A 26,489-nucleotide genomic window follows, 5' to 3' on the forward strand; every position below is an offset into this window, starting at 1 on the left:
TTTTTGGTTGTTGTTTTTCCACTGTAGTGTGAGTGAGCGATGTGCTGAACACAGAGTCTGCCTTTTATTCAGAAATAGAGTTGGATGGCAGAGTTTGTTCCTTTCTGCTACGCTGTGCAGTGCAGTTGCAGCGCATGCCTGGAGAGTCGCAACCCACAACAACAATGCTAAGAGAAGACATGTACAGTAAGCATATAATTCCTGATGGCATATTTAAAACAAACACAGACAGGGTAGTTTTAGACAGGGAAGCAACGGCAAAAAACGCTAACTACGTGGTATACTTCAAAGCACTGCACCTTTGACAGTTTTATTTGTGAAGCAGGCAGTAACTGCAGAGCCGGAGTCATAAAATAAAAATCTGCCGGAGAGGGCAGAAAGAAAACAAGTCACAGGAGTCACTCCGTCCTAATAATGACGGAGTGCGGCTCATCCAAGCTGACTGTGTCAAGTTAATGATGATGAACACGCTGATGTTTAGACCTTCAGTACCTTCATTTAGCCCTCATTTCAAGCACATATTCAAATATTGCTTTCAAAGCTCATGCCCACCCACCCAAACACATACACACACACACACCCAAACACACACACACACACACACACACCCAAACACACACACACTTTTGTGTACAGGCACATATGCAAGCACACACACACACACACACACAGACATTTGTTTGGTTGCTTACCTTACAGCCCTCACATGTTATCACACCGTAATGGATGCCTGATGATTTGTCTCCACAGATCTTGCAGGGAATAATTTCAATTTGAGCTGCGGAGAAGAAAGAGAAAGAGAAAAGAAACAGTCAGGATTTTCTTGGCTGTCACCAGGCACAGCACGACACCTCCGCCACGGCTGTGTGTCGCTACATGAAACAGCGCGGGGCTTCAAACAAATCTGTTCCCTGCCACACAGCGACAGATAAAACTACACAGTTTTACAGAGGAGACCATCTTAACTCTGAATACAACCCCCTGCAAACCATTGCAATAACATTGTCAGTTCAAACTACACCAAGGAAAAACACACACACACACACACAATCATAATACTCCAGCAGACCCTTCAGGGAGCAATAAGAGGCCAACTGTTTGACAAGGAGCACCTCCTAAGTACAGAACTGGACTGATTTCAGACGGGAAAATTTCAGCTCCTGTGCATTAAAAACCCCAGCAGTGCCTTTTACATCTAGTGAGAGGAAGACTACAAGAAACACCATGAAGATGATGAAGATATCAGGGACGGCAGCAGCAACAATATTATATATATTGTATATAATATGATGTATAACATATGCTGAGCACATTGTGTGTGTGTATAAATATTACAATAATTTCAACATTATGACCACCTGCCTAATATTTTGCTGCCAAAACAGCCCTGACCTGTTGAGGCATGGACTCCACTACATCCCTGAAGGTGTGCTGTGGTATCTGGCACCAAGATGTTAGCAGCAGATACTTTTGATAGATACTGACCACTGCAGACCGGGAACACCCCACAAGAGCTGCAGTTTTGGAGATGCTCTGATCCAGTGGTCTAGCCATCACAATTTGGCCCTTTTGGTCAAACTCACTCAAATCCTTACACTTGTCCATTTTTCCTGCTTCTAACATCAGCTTTGAGGACAAAATGTTGACTTGCTGCCTAATATATCCCACCCACTAACAGGTGCCATGATGAGGAGATCATCAGTCTTATTCACTTCACCGGTCACTGGTCATAATGTTACAGCTGACCGGTGTATACCCTGACTTTCTATATATTTCTTTTAATCCACTGTATATCATCAGACATCATCACAGGACTGTTTGCACCTTACTCCATTTCTTACATCATTTAGATCCTAAGCCTAGGTGCTGTAAGCCATTGTCTAAGCCACATTATGTGATTTGTCACTAAGTGCACTTGAAATGGTCTACTAGGGATGAAATTGAACGATTGAATGATAAATTATTTCATTATTATTACACTCATATTGAACAGACAGATTCTAAATGGATGCAAATACACACACAAACAAACTAAACCAACTATATTTGGTTAAAACAGACAAATAAAAAACATTTCGAAGCTAGGAACCATCAAGTATAATAAGTTCATTGTGAAGACGAGTGACGGAACTGAGGATGAGGAACTATCCAGACCCCATGCTGATGGTGCTGACATTTCTACCTCTGGATAGAGAACAGAGATTTATTCATTACAGCACTAAACACACAGAGATACAGATACAGAGAATATCATTACATTAAACTCTTATTCTCTAAAATACGCTTTGAGACACGGCTACAAAACACTCTCAAAATAATACACTATGAATCGAGTTATAAAATAAAAATAAATAACAAAAATATATATAAATATGTCTCGCCTAATCACTTTCTGTTTCCATTTGACAGAAACCACTCCATACAGAGCTTCTTCCCATCGTCCTGCAAACAGCGCCTGTATAATTACTCTGGAGGACTTTTATAAATCTAATTGCTGGAAATCCATTTACCCACATCGCGTCTGCCTCCACTGCGGCCTCGAGGCCCTGTTATCAGATGCCTGGGACCTATCTGCATAATGTCACAGCTTTACATTGCACCCAGGGGGCAGGAATCTCTGTCTCTGGTTTCCAACAGCAGATCCCGTAACCTCTAATCTCAACCAGCGAGCAGTGTATCCTGTTGGCATTCTCTCGCAGCCCGTGAACAGCGTCCCAGCCAACACTTCGGTCAGCACAGCATGGGCTACATGCTGACAGCAGCTATGCCGGCTCTCTGGAGAAGTGGCGGTGTAGAGTCGTTATCAGCTATCGTTACACCACAGTGCATCCGGAGCACTTAAGAATGAGAGAGAGATAGTCGGGTAATGAATATATTTTAAAAGAGATAAAAAATTATCTGTGTTTGTTTTTTTTTTTTTTCTTGTGCTGCCTCGGTGCGGCGGACGCTCGCCGTGCAGGCACAGTACTCGATTGTTTGTTTTTATGTTCTCCCGCCATGAGCATTAGAGTGCCAGCGTGTTCCTGCTCCTTTAGCATTTTCAGCCTCATTACTTACATAATTTGTTCTGACATGCACTTAGAACAACTGAGGCGTGCAGTAATTAAGGCTGGCTGTGGTCGAGGTCCGGGAAAGGCACGGCACTAATGAGCTCCGACCAGCAGGTGGCAGTGGAGCGCTGTTCCTCCTCTCTGCTCCCATCCTCCACTCACCTCCACAAGGCTGGCATCATAGTCCAAGCTGTGGGTGCCAGGCTGAAAGAAGAAGGCTGCTGGCTTTCCTCTCTCTCTCCTCAGGCAGTGCTCAAAGGGCCCTCCATCTTAGCGGCTTTAGAGGTGGGCAATCGAGCTGACTGAGAGTTGCACGTCGGGCAAGGGTAGAGGAGATGAAGCAGACACAATGTGTGCACTGGGCACTGGCTTGGGCATGACTCAATGCCCAGTGTGAAGGATACAGTAAGAAGGGGCCCTGGGAGCAAACACTCACACACTGCCTTGCTCTCAGCAGTACCCTTTCTCCAGGCCTCTACATGAAACACTCACAGAGCTCTTTGTGAGCGGTCTGGCTCACGCTGGGGGCTCCTGGACTCGCTCGCTGCCTCTTTTGTCTAGCGAAAGAGAGAGAGAGAGAGCTAAACCCAAGCCCAAAAGTCTTCACTGGGAGTACTTTGATAGAGGGCTTTAACAAATTCACACAGAGGTTATCACACACAGAGAGAGAGAGAGCGAGAGAGAGAGAGAGAGAGCTTTATGGAGAGACTACTGCGCATCTACAAGTCAATATCTATTGACATGAGGTCCAGCATTAGTGGGCAGAGTGAGGCAGAGACTGATTGGTCTGACGATACCAGAACAGTTAAGAGAAGCAACACGCACAATCAGAAAAGGTTTTTTTTTTTTTTTTTTTGGGGGGAGGGGGTATAACGAATGTCAGGCGCAGTCTAGACAACGTCTGTGATTGTTCATTGCTTCTTTAAGTTCATCAGTGAATGTCATCTCTGAAGAAGCAGGTTATGAATCATGCTCCGAAATGATTTTTGATGCACATGCTCTTTCACAAGCCATGTTTTGTGAGCTAGGATTTTCCCCTTTCTAAGCAGAGCTGGAGAGAATAAAGGAATTTGATAACAGACATACATTACGATATAGAGGGTGCTGTAGCATGTCATCGTATGTGTAGGGTGTCAAGAGATGAACTGAAATGAACGAATAGAGATGCTTGGGTTTGTTTTGTTTGTCTTAGCTACGGATTTACACACCAGCCATTTACACACTTACACAAGCAGCTAATGCAAGTAAGAGAGAGAGAGAGGGTAGAGAGAGGGTAGAGAGAGCGGGACGTTTCGAGACCTTGGAACCCACTGTGTGTATTTAAAGAGAACGAGTGCTTAGTGTGTATTCAGAGAGAACATCTTTACAGCGAGATGCTGATTGAGAGCTCTGTTGTAACTCCCCGGAGCTCAGTTCAAGGTCAGTGAGTCAGAGGCGACAGGGATGCAGAGGAGAGGGTGATGTGTCATGTGGCTCTCATTCTCTCTGGCCCTGTCTGTTTCTTTCCCTCTCCCTCGCTCATCCTCTTCTTTTCCCTCCCTGCCCCCTCCGTCTGGCTGTCTGTTTCCCTCCACCTCTTCCTCCCCTTCCCTCTCTCTCTCTGCCCTCAGATCAAGGCCTATGTGAGCAAATCCTCTCCAGTGGCTTACAGCAGACCCTCCATTCCCACTATCATCAAACACAATTGTCACTTGTGCACCAAAAGGCCATTGTAATTGGTTGAAACACGTCGTTCATGCGCATAAATTCCAGTATTTTATAGCATAATTTCGCCGGCGATAGAGCGCCTCGTTCGAGATTGGTTGTCTGAGCCGGGCCGAGAGCATGAAACACGGCAATTATGAGCAGAACATTTTCTCTCTAGTCAAGCCAGACTTCCTGCGCCGAAAAAGAACAAATGAAGACAGTGAAGTCGGTTAAGGGGGAAAAAAGACACTTCATCAAAAACGGAGACAAAGATCATTACAGCGTAACGCATGCTAACAGCTCGGCGCTAGCCTGTCACGGGCGCGCCATTCTTTCGGCACATTAGTGCTGACATCAGCATAAAAAAAGGCACTTGTTTTTGCGAGCCGAGTCGCTTTGCCACGGAGCCCCTTTAATGCGCTCGCGCCTCATTTGTACCTGAAGAGCGTCATTCAGGAGAGAGGCAAAAGTGGGATGTTGACACAATATATTGAAGGCGTGTGAAATATTCAGAGGATTTGACTCACTAATGGAGGGAGGGCTGCGTACTAGCTTCATCACATACACACACACACACACACACACAGGCTCTATATTAAGCAGCTTCTGCAGTTTAAGGGAACTGCTTGCAGATTCTCGACTCATATCAGTGCTTTTATTTGTCACATAATAACACGGCTAGTTAGGAAAGCTCAATGAGAAACTTTTTTTTTTTTAAAGAAACAGATTTTTGGGTATTCCCACACTGTGTACAAACTGGTGCCAATCTGGCAGTGGAGGACAGACTGGCATGCATTCCTCCAGCCCTGAGATTAACCCATTACAGGTCACGCTGGGTTAAAGACAAACACGGAGCTGTGGACAAAGACAACAAGATGACAGACCAAACCTCTTTCCATTGACGCGCCAGGGCTGATCGTTTAAATAAATGTTTATTCTACCAAACAACAAGCAATGTGGTTGCTAATGTGGGTGTGTGTTGACAGCTGTCAGTGACCAAGTGACGCAAGCCAGCATGCTCATGTCAGAGGCTTATGTAAGCGATTGGACAGTAATGCTGGAACCGTGTCCAGCGCAGCATTACAGCCAGATTAACAAAGGGTCTTCCAGCTCCAAACGAACAAATGGCAGCTTCAACGAGCGGCACTCAGAAAGATTTCATCCTTTTTTCCCTCGATTTCAGAAATGTACTAAGTGGAATAAATGACTAAACAGAATTATATGTAGGAAAGAAAAACACGATGGCGCACGCTGTTACAGGAAATTAATCAACAAAGCAGAGGATGATGCTGTTGCTAACACAAAGCTGATTCCAGTGTCTTAGTCCTCTCACACACCAGCATGACATTTATTATTTATAATATATAATGATATGAATGTTCCTGTTATCGTTTACATTACAGCAGCTAGAAACACTCCTTCCTTCACCTTTGTTCTCTCTTTCGAATGGAACAGGACAAAAACAACAGCTTGTCATGTCCCAGACAAACCAGAAAGGTACAAAGATGTCTGACTTACTGACCATCACAAAGCTCTGACTGCTAAATATTTATTTACATTATTATAAATCTTACAGCTGAAATAAACCTCAGTTCTGCTGTTCTGGAAAATTCCGAGGCGCTGACCAATCAGATTCGAGAATTCAAAGCCCAGAATTAGAATATACGTTAAGAAACAATACTAAAATGACCCCATCGGCCCGCTCTGACGGACGGAGCAACGGACAGACGGATGGAATTGGCTTTCGTTTGTGCTGGGGGTCACACTGTAATGTAACAGAACAGAGCAGGCTCTCTTTCTTCATTCCCCTTCGAGCATTAGAGGGAAGGTTATTTGAATGTCAGTGGTGGAGGACAGCAGTGGCACACAGGCACAGACGGAATAGCATAAATGTGTAATTTGTTTGGGGATTGTAGCTTGTTGGCATATTACCATGAGACCCAACAGACAGTGTGTTCTTCCTTCGAGCAGTGCAACATCACACACACACACACACACACACACACACACACATCTGTGTCATTCCATAATAAATGTCCAAAAGTCACATTACATGTTGAGAAACTGAAAATAAACCATCCGAGACGAAAGATCTATGAAGATTTTAATTAAGCTGTCTGGGTTATTTTGTCTGTGTTTTTGTTCAATTCTTCACTTGTAATCATGGTCATCTGCTCATCTGCTCTGATCCACAAGAGACATGAACAGATCTGAGAGGCAGTGAGGCTGATGAGGGAGAGAGAGAGAGAGAGAGAGAGAGAGAGAGAGAGAGATTAAACACTCTTCACTCGTGGGTTTTTCCTGTAAAGGCTGAAGTGGCTGTGTAACTCCACTCTGGCTGCCTGCCTTTGGGCTGCTTTCAGCAGGGAACTCGTGTACATCTGTGTTTGTTTGCACGTAATGCCGTTAATTTTTCACCCCCCCCCCCCCCCACACACACACACATATATATACACACACACACACATATATACACACACACACACAGACACACAGACACAGACAAAGGCACAAATACAAACATTTAAAATGTTTCTGTGGAAACTGCAGCCTGAGTTTCTCTCCTCACTCGAGTCTCTCGACTACGCCGAAACGTCTTCGGTGACTCCTATTGTGTCGGTTTACGGAGGAGGAATAATGTGGGCACTCGTGTGCTGCTGTGGCAAAGATTGACAAGCTTCCCAGATGTGAGTGTGAGTGCATGTGTGCATATATATATATGTGTGTGTGTGTGTGTGTGTGTGTGCTCAGGGGAAAAGAGGGGAGAAAAAAGGATGCAGGGGAGCATGTGTGCTGTGTTCAGTTCTCCTCTGTGTCCCATCACCCCACCTGAGCTCTCGTTATGTCTCTGATCAGCGATAGGTGAAGCACAGTCTTTAGATGTGGGGACTTCCCGTGTCACAGGAAGGCCGCGTCTCACCATGTCACTGCACACTCTAAGTCCCAGAGGAGCAACACAACACGAAAGAGAGAGAGAGAGAGAGAGAGAGAGAGAGAGAAGATGGAAAACATGGCATTGTGCCTAAACCCTCTGCTTTTCCAACAAACATGAATCAAATGTGCTGGGAGTCGGAAGGAACGGCACAGGTGTAAGCTTTACACAAGCATAAATATTTATAGTAGATCGATAAGTCAAGCTGAAGCCTGAGGAACCACACTTGATATGTCAATCATTTTGGGCGTCTAAATTTGTCATTTGCTCCACAAACTACACAGGTTTGCTGCAGAATAAGGAATTAAAAGCTGCCGGTGGAGTGGAACCTTTCTGCATTCCACCGTCTGCTATTTTTGGTCATGGACGCCACACGCGAGACGAGGCTTGACGGCGCACTCCGCCGAGGCTGGGACTCACTGAAGCCGAAACATCACAGAGGGCTTTTTGATTGGCTGCTGCAGGAGCAGCGCTGTTGCAGGTTCTGTTCTGGGCTTTCAGAAAGTAAAACCAGAACATCTCATATAAATGGTACGGTAATAATAATAATAATAATAATTATTATTATTATTATTATTATTATAATCATCATAAAGTCATCATCAAAAAATGTTTGACTTCACACGGGCATGAAAGCTTTCATTCGCAGAACAAAAAACAAAACAAAACAAGTGCTGCATCTTAAACCACGCTGAGCCGTTTCAACCCCACACGCTGAAGCAGCTCTAAGCCTCAAGTGAGAGCGCCATCCCTTTAGTTAAACAGTGACTCAGTCCTCCCAGGCCCTGCAGGCGAGCCAGTCCCGTGTGCCGGATAACAAAGAAGTGGGTGAAAGAATATATATGATGAAAGCTTCAAACTGGGCCTGCACAATTACACCGAGAAAACCTTTACACAACAACAAAGCAGTGTGTTCCTGCGCACGAGGGAATTCTCCCTCATTCTCTCTCAGCAAGCAGCGCCGTTGCTTTACGCCTGTAATTGCTGCATTAATATGCTCTTCTGCAGGAGCTCACACTGCCGCCGCTGCTTTGTCGAATCTGACCGGCGCTCTAGCGCTCAGCTGGACTGCCACGCGGCCGGCACGGGCCAGTCACAGGGCAGCTGTGTGGGTGCACCGGAGATGTGACAGAAGCTGTGAAGTAACAAACACAACAAGGCACTCTGTGAGGCTTACACTAACCTCTGCTTACACTTAAACCCACGCATCACCTTAACCACAGCAGGAAATATTTTCAATCAAAAAACAAGACTGAATTCTTAAAAGCATTAAAAACCAGCCAATGGCGTCAAACATCGGCCAGGGACACCATTAATTGTTAGCTTAAATAAATAAACAAACAAATAAATAAATGCTAAAAATAAAATTATTTTAATTAAATAATAAAGTAAATAAATATATAAGACAAATAAACACTAGAAATAAAAATATTTGTAATTAAGTAATTAATTATATAAATATATAAGACAAATAAACACTAACAATAAAATATGTATAATTAAACAATTAAATAAATTAAATGAATAAGTAAACACAAATAAATACTAAAAATAAAATTTGTAAATGTAATCATTAATAAAAATAAAAATAAATAATATAAATACTATATATATATATATATATATATATATATATATATATATATATTTTTTTTTTTTTTTTATGTAAATGCATACAATATAAAACCAAATAAATATATCCTACTTAACAATAAATATAATCATTTTACTGAAGGTGGGTTGTGATTTCCACCACAGTAATTTCCACAAAATATAATAATAATAATAATAATAATATTAACAATAATAATAATAATAATAATAATAATAATAATAATAATAATAATAATAATAATAATAATAATAAATCCCCAGAGCTCACGTTAAGAACTGCATTGCATTCTGTGTATATTTAATCATCAGAAAGTGATAAACACAAGGCACCACCAGTACACACACAGTGCATTACGATCATACAGAATAAGCAAGTGCTGGACGTGTGTGAGCAAATTCCCAAACCCCTACACACACCCATCCTGGAGCTGCTTTGGCTCAGCTCAGGAGGAAGCCCTACTCTATGTAATAGCAACAGTGAAAATTTCCAGTGCAGTGTGTGTGTGTGTGTGTGTGTGTGTGTGTTTAGACAGCTAATGAAGCCACTGAAAGGCAAGTGAACAGTTGAACTGCAGCTGGGTTTCCTATCAACGCTCTGCCTAATCTACACTTTCAGCGCGAGAATGCTGCTCATATGATCGGACTTAAATGCTGTATAATCTCTAAAGATGTTTACAATGTAATTTGCTTCCATTTGCACCAAATATAAATTATACATTTATACAAATTCAATATTATTACTGCTGTTAACCAATAATAATAACAATACCAATTAACATCGATAATAAAAATGATTATTTTAATTATTATTACTATTGCATTTATAGTTATGCACTTTAACATATACTGTTATAATATAATTTTGTGTATCTAATAAATATTTAATATTAAATATAATAACTTGCAATAAATTTATAATAGTCTATTTACATAGAATTATATCCTCTGTTCTGTACCACTGACACTGCTACTATAGTCGTATTTAGGAGACGCAAGCAGCTGGTACATTATGGCTGTGTGGTATTGAGCAATGCAGTGTTATGGAATGTGTATGTATGGACATGTCCCGAACATCTGCTCCAGCTGTAGTTTTTATGAAGCCAGAGACTGAATGTGTTTCTCAGTATATTAGAGAGGAAGTGGAATAAATACCTGGCTGCTTGTTTTGCCCCCCGACTCGAGTCATAGCCACACATGATAGCACAGGCTCGGCTGTCCGTGTTTATCACGTCGTTTCCTGACTTTCCTCACACACACACACACACACACACACACACACACACACACCCTTCTCTTGACTCAGGCCTGTGCTACACTATTCTTAGCTCCTTGTTATTCATAGAGTTCAAGTGTGGCTATATTTATATAGAAGAGACGCTGGACTCATGCAATGTAATCATTTAAAATTTGAAGGGATTTTTTATTATTTTTAAATAATAAACTCTGGCAGAGGAATTCAAACTTTTTCTCCTCCATGAGGCCTCATTTTTCTCTTTTTTAGAATGTTCAACAAAAACAACAACAAAACATTAATACTATAATACTATTAGAGGTATATACATATGCAGACCAAGTCATCCTATTTGACCAGTAAGTCCACAGCTCCCCACACTGACACCCAGTGATCGATGCAGCACCTGGTTGATCTGCTATGCTTTAACTCAGACTGTTTACATTGTTCACATGGCGTTTGGCTTTTGTTTACATGATCAATCTACAGACTACAGTGCAGAGAGGACAGAAGCTCCTGACCCAGCTGGCCCTGTCTGTCAGCTTTAGTAGCGGCTCGGCGCTTTAATGAACTGCTAAGTCTCATATCGGATCGCTTTGAGAGCGCAAGTGTTGTGACCTCTAACGTCAAATCGGAACAAAGGGGAAAGAAACAGAAGCAGTCTCGATGACTTTATGAAGGAATCTGTAAAGATTCCGGTTAAACTCATCTTCTGAGTTCACGATCATTCCTCAACAGACGGAGTAATTCTAGTCCTGAGTATCTCCTCTGTTCTCTCATCGGTGACGGAGCAGAGCAACCGAGGACAGACTAGATGAATGACATCAATGGCTTCAGCAAGACGCTTCCAGAGATGTGTGACTGAGACAAATGGGGCTTGTTACATTAGCGAGCGATACCGAATCCCTTCATCCGCTGATAAAGCCCCGATAGAGCTGTAACCAGACGCACCCAACCTTTCCCCAGATCTGCTGTGTCATGGGACCTCCAAAAGAGAGCATTCTCAGGCATTCAGCTCGGCTGACTGCTATCTCTCTCCTTCCATCTGCTTACTTCTTTATCTCTCCCTCACTCTCCCTCTCCCTCACACACACACTCTCTCTCTTTTTCCTCCTCTGTCTGTACGCCTGTCTTTTCTCAGGAAAGTGCTTATGCACTTCCAGTATTCTGACCTATGGATTTCTGTCATGTCTGGCAGACAGATTTTTAAAAGAGAGACAGAGCGAGAAACGCAGAGGAAAGAAGGCATGGGACAAATGAAGCTGTAACTTGCTCTTGAATTCAACGGAGAGATGAAGGGCTTTCACGTTCGGCAACAATGGACCGCGCTCGAAATACTCAGTGACGGAGAACGACTGAATCATTTGCTCTTTGCGCCGGCAAACAGAGCTGCTGTTATAACAAATGGAGGCTAAGTGAATAATCCCCTGATGGAATGCTAACAGTTCAGTTAACATATTACTCCTGCGCCTGTGCTATTAGTTCTGAATTTCCCGTATAGTGTAGCATCCTGTTTTATTTTTTTTGACAAAATAAAGAAAAGCAAAAAGGAATACATTTCTTTTGCATTTCTCCACCCTGGATCTCAAAGCGCTTTTGATTGGAAACCACGGGCCGTGCCGTGTGAGATGTGGCAGAGTTTACACACTGCGCTAGCGCCTCCTGCACCACTGTTTTACACAGCGCTGTGAACTCTGGCCTGCTTCCATTCAGCGAGGGAGGATTATGCAGCCAGACGCAAAGCATTCTTCCCTCGCTTTGCAGGGTTGCAAGACGAGGCCACTAAGTGCATGTGTGTGTGTTTTGTTTGTTGAGATGTTTCGGCATTATTATGTCTGTGCTGTGTGAATCCCTGAGATGAGCCGATGCTTTCGGTCGAACCTACCTCAACGATCAGCAAGATGGAGCTTTAATCCTGGCCGTACGAAAGCAGCAGTGAGATTAATGAAAGCATAAACACATTCCCTAAAGGCTTGAATAATACAGAGCCACAGAGCTGTATTCTGGTTCTTAGAGTCAGCTGACTGGGCGGCAAATGCTGCCTGTGTTGCCTCGTTAATACCAGGAATAAGTGGAAATGAGTCAAATTAGGGCTAAAGCAGCAGTAGCTCTCAGACCAGTGCTGAGACGCACATGATCACCTGAGCTCTCTGTAGGGCTTTAAGTTTGGCATACGCTACAAGAACAGTCCAGCTGTGTCGTTTTAGATTAGATTAGAGAGACACTTGTTTAGCTGACAAAACGATAACCTTCCTCCATGTCTCTGGTGTACTCATGGCACAGAATGCTTACGAGCCTCTTTATCTTTTTTTCCTCTCAGCTCTGACATTGGATATTGCCTTCACGAGTCATCTGTTCCCATATCATCAACTCACACTCTTTTAAATATCAGCTCAAATACTACTCAACATCACAATATAAAGTGCCCCTGGATTCAAAATCAGTGTTTCAGAGCCTTTTCTACTTGTCAGATGAGTGACTCTGTTTCAATCAAACAGTTCATTTATTCATTTTGTGTTCTTTCAGTTAAACGCTCTCTGGAATCATTCAGTCGTCTGAGTATCTTGTTAGCTAACCTGATTTTTGGATAAAATTGATTGTGCCGGTTACATACACGCATGCTAATCACTTCTGTACGACTCGAGAAAGGAAAAGGTTGGAGTTTATATGTTTTAAAGAGACGGAAAATATCCGAGGCTGCGCTTCTCAGAGGCGTTTTACTGAAACTTCACCGGTGAAATACGTCGCTTTTTCAGACTGACTCATTCCGTCTTTATAAACTGCGTGGGCTGGTGCTTCGGTAAAACTGAAAAGTTTTAAAAGGCTCCTTCGGGTCTCTTTGCTGATCTCCGTATTTAGCTAGGTCATTGAGCTTGTGTCAGGTTCCTTCAGGGGTGTGGTGGCAGAGGTGTGGTGCATCTCGAACATCGCAGGCAGTCAAGCGCAAGTACAACTCCAATGTGACTCCGACTTTTTGTTTCAGAAGGAAATATGTCAGCATACACAATCCAATTACTGCTAAGAAGCCATTTCACGGGGACTTTAAAGATTATACAAGGTCCAAAACGATCAAGTTAATGGTGGAATTTCCAGGAATTTGTTTTGAACGGTGTCTATGGCGTTTTAGAAAGTATCAAAACACCAAATTGCAGAACTAGACGTATCCAGGAAGGACAAACAAAAAAAGAAACCAAACTACATACATCAATAGCCTATTGTTCTAAATGTAGTCAGTTCCTGATGAACATGTTCTCACTCTGGAGAGAAACTGTTGCAAAATGTTATAGCTGGACTACAATAATCCCAGAAGAACAAACAGTAGACATCCAGGCCTTAGATCCAGGGGTGAATGGGCAGTACTGATCACGTTCCTTTCCAGAAGGCCTCTTTTCAGTGTGAGAGCAGGCGAACGCCCCTGACTAATGAGGGTTGAAGTGTAGGGCCTTTGCAGGACCCCCAGTGGGCGGCACCCCTCCAGGCACATTCATTAGGAGATGAAACAGCGTTTCCTGGGGCGGTACAGGCGTCCACCCAGTCCGGACATGTTTAATTTAGATGCATGTGAAGAAGGGCCAGATTAGCTCTAAATCTAACCATCAGGGAGGGCAGGGGGAGTCAGCAGGAGGCAGGAGCATAGAGGTGCAGAGCAACGGAGGTGATGGAACAGACGAGCTTTAGCACAAAATAAGAAATTTTAATAAGAAGCTAAACATGTGCAAATAAATACAACCGGGAATTTACCGTAACACAAACCACAACCAGCAACACGCCGCTTCGTTACCCCCCATTACCCTCCTTATAGATTATTTAATCCATGCTGGTCAATAAAAATATAATATTAATAATAAAAATAATAAAATATATAATATAATATATAACATATATAGTATTCTAATATAATATTATTATTAATAATAATAATAATAATAATAATAATAATTATTATTATTATTATTATTATTATTATTATTATTTCTCAAATAGCTAAAAAAAGCTTTAATTTCTATATATTTCTATATATTTTTCAATAACATATGAATTCAATATCAGCAATATTCAATAGCTGATTAAAAGAGCATCCAGAGGTCTGCTGCACCGTATCACTAATTACCATCCGAGTTTTTATCCAAATGTATTTTCACATCCTGACATCAGAGGAAAGCACTCGACACACACCATGTGTTCTCCAGCTAAGACCTTCACAAGTTATCTTGGCAAAACAATTAAAAATGAATTGTTATCATATCGGCTAATCCTCTGCCTTTATGGATCCCCTTATTTAATAAGGCTCTCCTTTTCCTCGTTAGATATGTAGAACCAATCTCCTGTAATTAGCAGCTCCTAACCTTTGGGGGTGTAATCTCTGCTGAATCGTGGATTTGTACATCAAAGCACACATTTCTCCCGTCTATCCGAATGCTTGAAATTACAGTCGATTGTGAAATGTGCCGTTATTTGTTCGAGCTGGGATGCAAACAGCACTTCCTCTCTTTATACGTCTGCCAGAATCCCGTGGGTTTGCGGAGTTTACAGAGTTCCTAATCCACTCCAGTACAATCCAAATATAGAGCGAACACTGCATTACCAAAATTCACATCCGGGGCCAAGAGCCTTTGTGTGTAAATCAAGTGGAAAAGGCTTTTCTTCTTCTCCTTATCACAAAAGATTTGATTTAACTCAAACCATACAAGTGATGCAAATGTTCCGGTGGAGGAGAGAAGAAATCAAACGTGTCTCAGATAAAGTGAGCTTGCTAGTTTTCAGCAGCTAGCCGTCAACTGAGAGTTCATTAAAGAGTCGATGCTCTCCGGCTCTGGTGTCTGCTTTAACGGTTCGTCCAGTGACGGTGTTAATGGACTGCCGGTGCTGACGTTTAGAAGATTCTAGTAACTGCAGTCCCCTTTCGCTGTCAGGGAGTGTGCAAGATACATCGTGTAATAACGCAAGAGATTAAATGGAATGAGGAACGAGGTATAAAAGAAGAAAAACAGGAAAATGCTTCCCATGCTGAGAGGAAATGGGCATCTCTGAGCAATCAGGAGGACAGAACACGAAGCCTTAATTGGCTCTAATGAGGAAAGTAACATATGTGGACGAGAGCAGATACAGGGTTCCACATAAAGTGTCCACTATACCACATCCATCCAGATTCGCTTAGGGCCACTGCCAAAGCTTTTAAAACACCACTGTCCATTCTCGACAGTCTTGTGCAGCAACTGGGAGCGATTTCACTGAATTGTGTAGACAGGCCAAAATTATGAACATATGCTCCAGTAGGAAATGACCAGAGAGCTGACTGAAGGTAATGAGGATGGGCTGGAATAGAACCCGGGCCCAGCGGTAAGAGCGCCACTGATACAGATACATATATATGTGTATATATAAAATATTCCTAGTAGGTCTTGATGACTAAACAATGGCAAGGCGGAGTATTTTAACGTAAGTGGGAGACATTAACATCTTCATATGTACCTCACAGTAACACAGCTCCTCCTCATGCTCTACACTCACTGGTTACTGAAACTATTTAGGAGTAAGAGCTAGCACATGGAATCTCACGCGCTGCAGCGCCGGTTGCTTTTCAATGTCACGGAACGCAATTGTCCGCGACGGCCAGGATGGAGATTCATAGCGCTGCCATGTCCATGTCTGCCAGAAGAGAGATTACAGCTGTAGCGACAGCGTCTTCCAAAGTGCTCTACACATATGGGCCATGATGTCAGATTTAGTGTCTGATAGAAACGTAACACGAGGAAACTCTGAGCGATGGCAATAACCTTGCATGTACTGTAGCTAAGCTCATGATTAATGGGCCCGATGCCGGGGAGATGTGTGGGGAGCTCTGCGGCCGGCCCCAGAGACGAGCGAGGAAGTCGGCTACTTCGCTCGCGATTCGCTCCGTGAAACAAATTACACTGTCTGTGTACGATTTCTGTCGAGTTTTTTAAGGAAGACAGACAAACAGGAGGCTAATATATAGACGGCGTGTCACTCAACACACACACACACACACACTCATTCATCTTTCACTTTAGAAGTCAAATGATATGTCTAATTTGCTGGGAGTCAGGTATTTTTAACTTCTCAAGCTGTCAAATAACAGGGCTGTCAGTGCTAGTGTGTGTGTGTGTGTGTGTGTGTGTGTGTGTGTGTGTTTGGATTTGTGGTTTCTCTTTGAGAGAATTAAAAAAAAAAAAGCCCCACATTCCATTAGCCAGCCTGACTGGCAGGTCTTTATTCCTTATCAAAACTAAAAGGTAAGATAAAGAAAACAGTAAAAGAGAAGGATGAATGAGGGTTAGTGGGAAAGGAAGTCCTTTTCCAGGCACGCGAACTCTGTTTTGACATTTTCCTCCAGCCATAAAAATCAGCCGAAAGACCAGTCCACGTCTCTGTACGCTGCCCGATAATTAGACGGGATGATGCTTCCATGAATGCGCTCTGAATCGAAGGATTTCTAATCAGCAACGTAAGCTGGCTTCTGTCTCAGGAAATCTGCTGCTGCTATTTGTCAGTTTCCACAAAGAGGCATCTGATATTACAAACCCAAAGGTGTCAAACCCACACTCTTCACCCACTTCTCTAAAGCTAGACCCATGAGGTCCAGGAAATGGTTAAAACTCTCATTCTCACACCCACACGCAGACTCTCCGGGTATCGCTCTCGCTGTAAGGTGGACCTGCTGGGTTGTGTATTACTGACGGTAAATTATGCTACACGTAGATTTCAAGCCAAAATGTAAATCATTTAAGTCTCACTTGAAGGATTTTTTTACATTTTTTGAGGGAAATATCACGTCTTGATTCTCGAAGGAATTTCAAGGATATGTTTAGTATCATAATACATAGAATTGCTTAGAGAATATGCCAAAAATAAAATAAAAAATTGTTTTAAAAATGTGTGATTATTTAAATATATTTTTTATTTTTTATTATTTATGTTTGTTTTATTATTTAACATTTATTAATAATTAACAATTATTAACATTTATTTATTTTATTAACTTATACTTTATATATTTAACACTGAAAAGAAATCTGTAAAAAGTTAGCATGGTACAATTTTAAAGATTTTTAACATCCAATCAACTGCTTCCAATCAGTTTGTAGTAAAATTAATTCACAAATTCATTAATTAATTAATCAATTAACTGAATTACATTAAGTGCGATGATTTCTCCAGGAAAAAAACATAATGCATTTATTTCACGTCACATCGCTCTGCCTTAATAAAAAAGTCAAATCATACAGCAGATTTCTTCAACATTTAGAGTAGGATGTTAATAATTGTAATGATATAAATGACAATAAAAACCTATTTCCTATTAAACTGCATTTGATAAATGAAAGAGCCTGTAATTCTGTATTCTCACAGACAAAGCAAATATTATCAGAGTTTCACAATAGAGCATCAGATCTTAAACATTTCAATGGGATTTTTTTCCCAAAAGAAAAGATCCGAAAGAGGATTCGTACAAAAAAAAATTAAAAAGAGAGAGAGAAACTTGTTCTTTTGTCATTAATGGAAAAAACCCCATCAAGCCTGGTGTTTCACTCTGGATGAAAATGATGGTGTTTTTAAAGCAGCATGTGGTCTTTGTGTTTCTTAAAAAAAAAAAAAATGGAAGGGGGGGTGTAGTAGTGTGTGTGTGTGGGGGGCGGTGCGGGCAGCGGGGTGTGTGTTTATGTGTGTGTGTAATAATCACATGTTTCCTAATAAAAGCTCAAATGTGATGGTCAGTCTCATGTAGGTTAAAGTAGCTACACATCAAGCGGGCGACGTTGGTCCAGGTTTTGACTGTGAGATTTGGTGTTCTTGTGTAGCAAATAAATAAAAGATGTTCACATCTGGCTAGTGTTTTTTATTTTCTTTTGCTAGCAGAAGGTTTTAGGACAGGGTTGTGTATTTATGTAATTGACTCATCGGTGCATGTTAATTAATCCGGCGAGTACACCAGACTGGACCAGCTCGCACCTCGGCCCATGTGTTTAATGAATCAGGTGGTCTGATTCGGACCGAGTGGCACATGCGGTAGTTATCACGCCGATGTGCGTCACAACATTGTAGCCTAGCGATTATTAAGCCTGTTGGCCGACTATAAATAAAAAGCTAACAGCCTGGACCGTGACATGTGCTTGTCCTGGTCACCATGGTTACTGATTGTTTGCTGCTACAGAAATAAAAAGATGGCAGTTAGATTTCAGAGATAATTATTTTACAATCACATGTGGAGTTTTCTATACATGAGGATGAACCTAATCTACTCTATATTAACATCATGCATTTATTTTTGGTCTCACACACACACACACAAACAAAGAGAAAAGTCCAAACACACGCGCACATGTTCAGCATGCTCTTACATAACAGCTTGGTCATGCCTGGAGTTAAACACATGCCTGCTATTCTTGGATATAGGGAGATGGAAATGAATGCGAGTATCTGCGCTGAAATCGAGAGGCCCAATAATGGATGGTGTAGCAGGAGCAGCTCATCTGATAGCTGTGGAAATCACACGCAGAGCTCGGAGCCAGGACACTGATGAGGCCACGGCAAAGAAGCGGCTATGCTAAGCATTGATTAGCAATGGAAAATTACAGTTACAGCTGGGAGTTTGTCCTGTATAGGCGAATGATAAACACTGCAAACACTGCTGGCCTCCTGGCTTTATCTACCAGCTACAGGGTTTGTTTGCTTATGCGCAAATACTGAAACGTTTGAAGAAAATAGTCATTTTAACCTGATTAGAAGATAAATACACCGATGAGCAGTGACCGGTGAAGTGAATAAGACTGAGTATCTCCTCATCATGGCACTTGTTAGTGGGTGGGATATATTAGACAGCAAGTGAACATTTTGTCCTCAAAGTTGATGTGTTAGAAGCAGGAAAAATGGACAAGCGTAAGGATTTGTGATGTCTAGACGACTGGATCTCCAAAACTGCATCTCTTGTGGGGTGTTCCCCGTCTGCAGTGGTCAGTACCTATCAAAAGTGGTCCAAGGAAGGAACAATGGTGAACCTCTTCTGCGTCCCCTGACACGTGGTACACGTGTGTTAGAAACTAATGATGTCATCATCAGATAAAAAACAAAAGCTCTGGTTACTTTACTTCCTGAACATCTCCAATATGAGTTGCGTCCACTCTCACCAACTCAGATCACCTCCTAGATGTGCCCTGTGCCCTGTTCCCGACTAAAAATCCTCCTCAGCGTGACTTTTGCAGATCCACTGCCGTGAATCTTTGTGTATCGTGTGTGAAGAGGGCAGCTGGCGGTTTTTCACTGTGTTCATGTGTCCTTACTCATTTACACTGATACCGAATGCTTTCCTCAATCCTAATCTTCGGTCTAAAAGTAAAAAAAACAAAACAAAACGCACTGCACCACCGCTCACCCAGCAGCCGTTTAGAGCAACTTCTATCAACGTCCTGCAGAGCATCGCGATGCTCCACGCTCCAAGAGCCTCCCAACTGTGTGGAAAAAGCACGATGCTCTTCTTGTTTGCACATTAGTGATAAACAGATTACATAACAGAGAGAGCGAGAGCGAGAGCGAGAGAGAGAGAGTTGTAGGGGGTTATTAGAGGTTCTGGAAAGAAGTAAGCCATGTCCAGGTCCTAAAATACCATGACCAGGATTAAACCACACTTAAGCCACCCTTACAGGTAAGTAAGGATAAACACCATGACCCTGAGTTCACCTCCACTTCAGTCTCATCAGAGCCTCTGTTACTCCTGAACTGTTTCAGATTCATTATATTTATCCCTCTCTGATGTATCGCGTCCGAATATCCCACTATGTAATATCTCAAGCATTCGGTTTCCTGCATGCTGTATCACGCACTGATGTTCACAAGAACCTCCACCACTCCACATGAGCCAACATGATGTCACTGTGGGAGTACACTGCCATGACCTCACACTGCTGGAACGGGAGGATTTATACGGTGATGTGGGTTTGCACGGGAATACAGCAAAACTGTTTTCTAATAAATATTAGAAAGAAAAGGAGATTTAATTTGAATAACCAAGATAAAGTCTCGTGCACGACGACTAGGGTCTGTCACCTGAGCAAAATGTATGTATTGGTTTCTGCATTATGGTGCAACATATAGGATGAGGTTTATGCAAAATTATTTACTTTTGCACTCATAATAAATTTGGCTAGACCACTGGATCAGAGCATCTCCAAAACTGCAGCTCTTGTGGGGTGTTCCCGGTCTGCAGTGGTCAGTATCTATCAAAAGTGGTCCAAGGAAGGAACAGTGGTGAACTGGTGACAGGGCCATGGGTGGTCAAGGCTCATTGATGCACGTGGGGAGTGAAGGCTGGCCCGTGTGATCCGATCCAACAGACGAGCTACTGTTGCTCAAACTGCTGAAGAAGTTAATGCTGGTTCTGATAGAAAGGGGTCAGAATACAAGGTGCAGGACGGGTCAGGTCAAGGCAGCAAAAGGAGGGACCAACACAATATTAGGCAGGTGGTCATAATGTTATGCCTGTTCAGTGTAAGAAAGCATTAAAACAATACAGTTTCTAGAACAAGCATTTCTGAAGCTGTAAAGTTGATTACAGATGATATTTGCCGCACATTATTATGTCATGTAAACCTAAATGCTTTTGTTTTAATTCTCATATCATATTTTGACGTTTTTCGAGCCTCAGTTTCAGCTCGATTCTTACTGAAAAACTAAAATGCTGTAACCCATCTCATTTCAAATCCTTTCTAGCCCTATTCCGCACACCAACATCATTAACGAACATCGTTACTCCTTCCAAATCACCCGCAACACGCCCACTAACTACACACATAGGACGTCTGATTACGAACGCAAATGATATGGAGTCTTCCTAATGTATTACCATCTTATGAGTTCTGGATTCAAACCCTGTGTATTGTAAACCTGCTTTCAGATGGTCTCTGGATGCACTGGGAGATACCCCACATGCTTATTACTCTTTAAAGGCTACAAGAGAACACACCCTCTACAGATATCATCTAACCTGGATCCAGTTCCTACAAGCAAGAAACGTGATCTGCACCGATATTCCTCTCGATGCCGCTCCTAGCTCTCTGCTTACAGAGAACTCCTTACGAACTTACACATACACTCACATGGAGTAAAGCTTCTATAAGTCTACAGCTACCTAAATGCTGTCCACGTGTCACTTCAACTCTACCTCATCCATCAGTGGACCAACACAAGTCCACTGCTGAGCAGATAGAGGTGTTTGTTGCAGTGCCTCAAGATCGAATATGACTACAGCAACTTTCCCAGCTGTCCTCCAGGGCAAATCAACTCATTTTTGCGCCTAAGCAGCGACATGAGCAAGTTAGAACCAACAAAAAGCAGTACTACCTCATCCACCACAAGGCCACCAAAGATATTATTCGAGCGCTGGGATGTTCTCACGCTGGTACGAGTGAATCAACGATCTGCACAGTGCCCACTTCTGGGGTTGTTGGACACATTGCTTACATTGTCCACACTAACTCGCTTTACTTTACTTCTCAATAAAACCATTTTCTAGTGCATTCAGAGGCCATACCCCCTTCCATACATCTTACACCCAGACATCATTTCACTGATTTCCATTCAATTCTTTCTATTATTTCTTTCCACTTAAATTTCAGCTGAGGTCGCAGCGGGACTCTGATAACTCAGATTGCGAGGCAAATCTCCCGGTGTGTTTGACAACAGCACTGCCTGGCTGTAACTGGAATAATTGCCAGGTTAGAGTGCGAAAAACAAAAGCGATCTGAATGTGGCGAGACAAGCCGGTGTCATTAAAGCAGGACCGGGTATCTGGAAGCAGTGCCATGGATGAAGTGATGGTGGAGAGGGGGTAGGAGCCTGCAACGGGGTAAATGAGGACGGGGGGTGGTTGGCATTTTGTTTTGGGGGGCAAACGCATGATAAAAATGGCTGCCTGTTATCTCTGCTATGCATATGAAAGGCTTACGCAGTCTCCATGACAGACTCTCTAGACTCCTTTTTATAGTGGGATTCACAGAAAGAAAAAGACGGAGAAGGATCGAGGAGGACGTACGTGATAAATGCCCGGCGCCACGTACACGTGTAGGTGTGTGTTTGTGTGAGGAAGTTTAAGTTAAGAGACAGACAAAAAAAAACCAAGAGGATATAAAACTGTGAAAACAGTCACCAGCTGGAGAGATTAAAAAACAAAACCATTTTCTTCTGTCAGAGCACTGTGTGTTCCCACAACAAGCTCCAATCCCTGCCTTAATCTGAAATGAATACTTAATTCACAACAGAATATAGCATCTATAATTACAATAATGAGGAAGGATATTTGAAGAGCCGATCGTTTGTAACTTGATTTCAGAGCCAGGCTGTGGGGGTTATTAATCTCTCCACGTCCTCACTGCCTGGTTTCTTTTGTTTTCTCCCATTTCATTTCCTTCCCGAAATAAACAAGGTGATGCTTTGAGCTACAGCTGTATCATTTGTCAGTGCAGCAAAAGCATTTATCTATAAATTTATTTTCAATTTGAGACGCGCTGCCGTAATGAAAGCCAAATCGAGAGTGGAGAGAAGATTATTTTAATTAGCCACAACACTGGCTGCCTGGCAGGCTGTAGGAGGGAAGGCTACGCCGCAATAAAAGATGAAGCAGCAAAGCCGTGCTCTAATCACATCAGGTAAGTTTCCGACTCCTTCTACAGCGCCGTGGTGCCGGAGGTGGCTGCACGTGTAGGAGTAGTGAGAAGATTACACACTGTACCGCGGCCTCCCTGACCTGCCCGGTGCGTCCGGCGTTTATGAGAGCTGCTCAAGCTCGAGTCAGCTCCCATAATGCATTAGACACACATCGCATATCTGTAATATCTGACACCGTGTGTCCTCACGCTTTAATCTCTCTGCTATTTACTCACACATCACGTCCAATAATGACAAAATTAAGATCTAATAATGGAAAAGGAACCAAATATTAATAAAAATAAACAGCTCTAAATCCCTTAGCAGAGCCTCTTCTGTTGTTTCTCAGACGAGTGTTGGTCCACGTGGTATTGAGAACATTCTGTCATGCCGCATGTGATTATTCACAAATTGGATCATGTTCCTGCTAAAGAGATCTCCCTGGACGGTCTGGTGCATCTTCATTACGCTTTGTGTAATTCTATACACTACAAGCTTTTATAGGAACACAGGTGACAGACAAACAAGACAAAAACAAATGGAGTAGGGTGGACGCGCTGGCCGGGGTGATGTAGGCCAGTCGTATGTGTGTAACCGGGTCAGTGGGGTGTGAAGGATAAGTGACAGATGCTGAAATGCAGTTTCATACTATTTCCTACAGAAAAAAGAAACTGAATAAAAATCTAAAAACTTCCTACGATGCTCTGTGATGGACTAGGGTGGATGTAGATCTCAATACAAGTTCATGTTCAGCCATCATATGCATTAAATCCTATTCTATTCAAAATAAAAACCTTCACTCAGCTCCAATAACAATGCCACCCTTAGTAAACAGTTTTGTTTTAATTCAATACCAAGGGTGCCAATAATTATGGAGATGGTTTGTTTGAGCAGAAGGCAGAACGCGTCCCCTCGGATTCAGTGCCCGCGTGAAAGCCCGGGCGGCTCGGCCAGTTTCGTCAGACATTAAAGTGACCGCTGCCTCACATCCTATCATTAATGCTTTCCACACAGCTCTTACAGCAGATACCTATAAGACCCGGAGATATGAGGTCCTCACATCCTGACTTCAACCAGAGACTCTGATTAAACAACCTGCTGCAGAAGAGTTCACCGGGAAATTATATGAAAGAGAATTTTTCATTTGCTCTGAACCGCTTCCCATGCTATCCCGGGCTATTTCTCTGAAGGTGATTTCTGGAGGTGAGAAACGGTAGAAGAAGAGAGATAATAGTGCCTCTCTGACAGGACTACCACGGCTGATAAAAGTCAGAGAGCTCTGACAAGAAGCACACATTAAAGGTAGTGTGTAGTCCATCATAAGAGTTTATTCGTTTGTTTAGGGTTTTATTTTCCATCAGATCTTGGCTTTATGCATTCGATCTATGACACAGTCATAACCCTACACTAATTTGTGAGTTGTAGTGACCGCTGATGATGTTGTGGCTTCTAGCTGTGTGGTCTGTGCAGTGTGAAGTTTAGTTTAGGTGCTAGGCAGCAGTGCTGAGGACTCGTGTCAGATGATTTGGACTTGAGACTTTCAGCTTTACATAATCAAAGAAAACTTGTGACTCAAGCTCTCAATGACTCAAGCTCTGTGACTTGGGAAAAACCAATCATTAAACAGTGCACAGTGACTCTCAGCTACCGCAGTTAACTAGTGCTAGGGTCGCCTACACTTCCCCAACAAACTACTGATTTCCTGCAAAAACAGACATCAACGGTCATTTCCAAGGTCGAAGCTCCACCAGTCAGACACCAAATCTAGATAATGACTAGACAATGTTGAGAGAAAGCTCCTACCCCGATGATGGAGGTGCTTCCAGGTAACCACGCTCACACAGCCTTCACATAGGATAATGTTGTTTACAACAAAAGAACCTGAGGTTTAAGAAAATCAAATGCTAAAGCAACTTCACATTTTGTTCAGCATTCAGTTTTGCAAAACAAATCCCAAAGCAAAAGCCAAACTGAACTCAGATTGAATTCAGGTGTTGTTTTTCAGGGTTTGGGCCCAGCCTCTTAATGCTTCATACCAAGACATTTTGGACAATTTCATGCTCTTTGTGGGAACAGTTTGGGGATGACCCCTTCCTGTTCCAACATGACTACACACCAGTGCACAGAGTAAGGTCCATAAAGACATGGATGAGTGAGTTTGGTGTGGAGGAACTTGACTGTCCTGCACAGAGTCCTGACCTCAACCCCATAGAACACCTTTGGGATGAATTAGAGTGGAGACTGTGAGCCAGACCTTCTCGTCCAACATCAGTGCCTGACCTCACAAGTGTGCTTCTAGAAAGGAATGGTCAAAAATTCCCATAAACACACTCCTAGACCTTGTGGAAAGCCTTCCCAGAAGAACTGAAGCTGTTATAGCTGCAAAGGGCGGGACAACTCCATATTACATTCATGTACATGTAAAAGCAGACATCCCAATACTTTTGGCAATATAGTGTACATTACAGCACAGTGGAATCCCTTTCTTCGCATGTCCCATAGAAGTTGTGGTCAGAGCTCAGCTATGATGCAGTTAAGGGCACTGATTAATTGCCCAACACTGGAGCATGAACCTCAACCTTAGAGCCTTAACCACTTGAAGCACCCCTACCCCATGAATATACTGGTATTGAGTTTCCAAATTTGTCTAAATAGTGCCTGGATTTGTTGTGTTAGCGTGTACAACTTAATTTAAACAGAATTAACGTCTCTTGTCGTGTTATCGCTTCATCACTTTCAGCTCCGTTCCGTAGAAAATTAGCGTCGTCTGTCGCCTCATCGCTCGCTAGTGAGAACATAAGGTAAAGTTAAAGTGGATTTGATTCAAGCGCATGAATTCTCCAACACAAAGCTAAGAAAAACACACAGCACAGTGTAGGTGTTACAAAGCATTCGAAGCCCTAATCACTGTCAATTAAAGACGGAAAATTCGTTCGAGGAAAATAAACTCAACTCCTCAACTCTTCCGTTAACTCCGTGATAGCAGCTGGCGCAACCAGACGGCTGTCCATCAAGCCTGGGAAGAAGCTGACAGCAGGAGAAAATGTGCGCTCCTCCGATAAATATTTCATGCAAACTAATGCAACGCAGGACACTTCCCGACTGGCCAGAGGGAGGGGAAATGAGAGCGAGTAATTATTCAGGCAACTGAAGCCCAGGAATGATGGAGATTGTGGAAAGCAGGGATATTTAGCCCAGCTAATGAAGGCACATGTCCAGAGATTGGGCTCAGGTGTATATATGTATATGAATTTCCTCCTGTGCAGGCAGGCGCTCCTGATAAGGCGAGATTACACAGTGATGTGTCCAGCATACT

At 42.6% G+C, this 26,489-nt stretch overlaps 1 protein-coding gene across 2 annotated transcripts in view; it reads right to left on the reverse strand.

The window, feature by feature from the left end:
- Positions 1-26,489, reverse strand: part of roraa (RAR-related orphan receptor A, paralog a) — a 261,349-nt gene that overhangs the window by 17,510 nt on the left and 217,350 nt on the right. For both annotated transcript variants that reach the window (XM_058407825.1, XM_058407826.1), the window contains one exon: positions 693-778. In XM_058407825.1, the coding sequence (XP_058263808.1) occupies positions 693-778 (86 nt within the window). The remainder of the gene's footprint in view (positions 1-692; positions 779-26,489) is intronic.

The sequence above is a fragment of the Hemibagrus wyckioides genome, linkage group LG14 (genome assembly GCF_019097595.1).
Source record: "Hemibagrus wyckioides isolate EC202008001 linkage group LG14, SWU_Hwy_1.0, whole genome shotgun sequence".
Taxonomy (NCBI): domain Eukaryota; kingdom Metazoa; phylum Chordata; class Actinopteri; order Siluriformes; family Bagridae; genus Hemibagrus; species Hemibagrus wyckioides.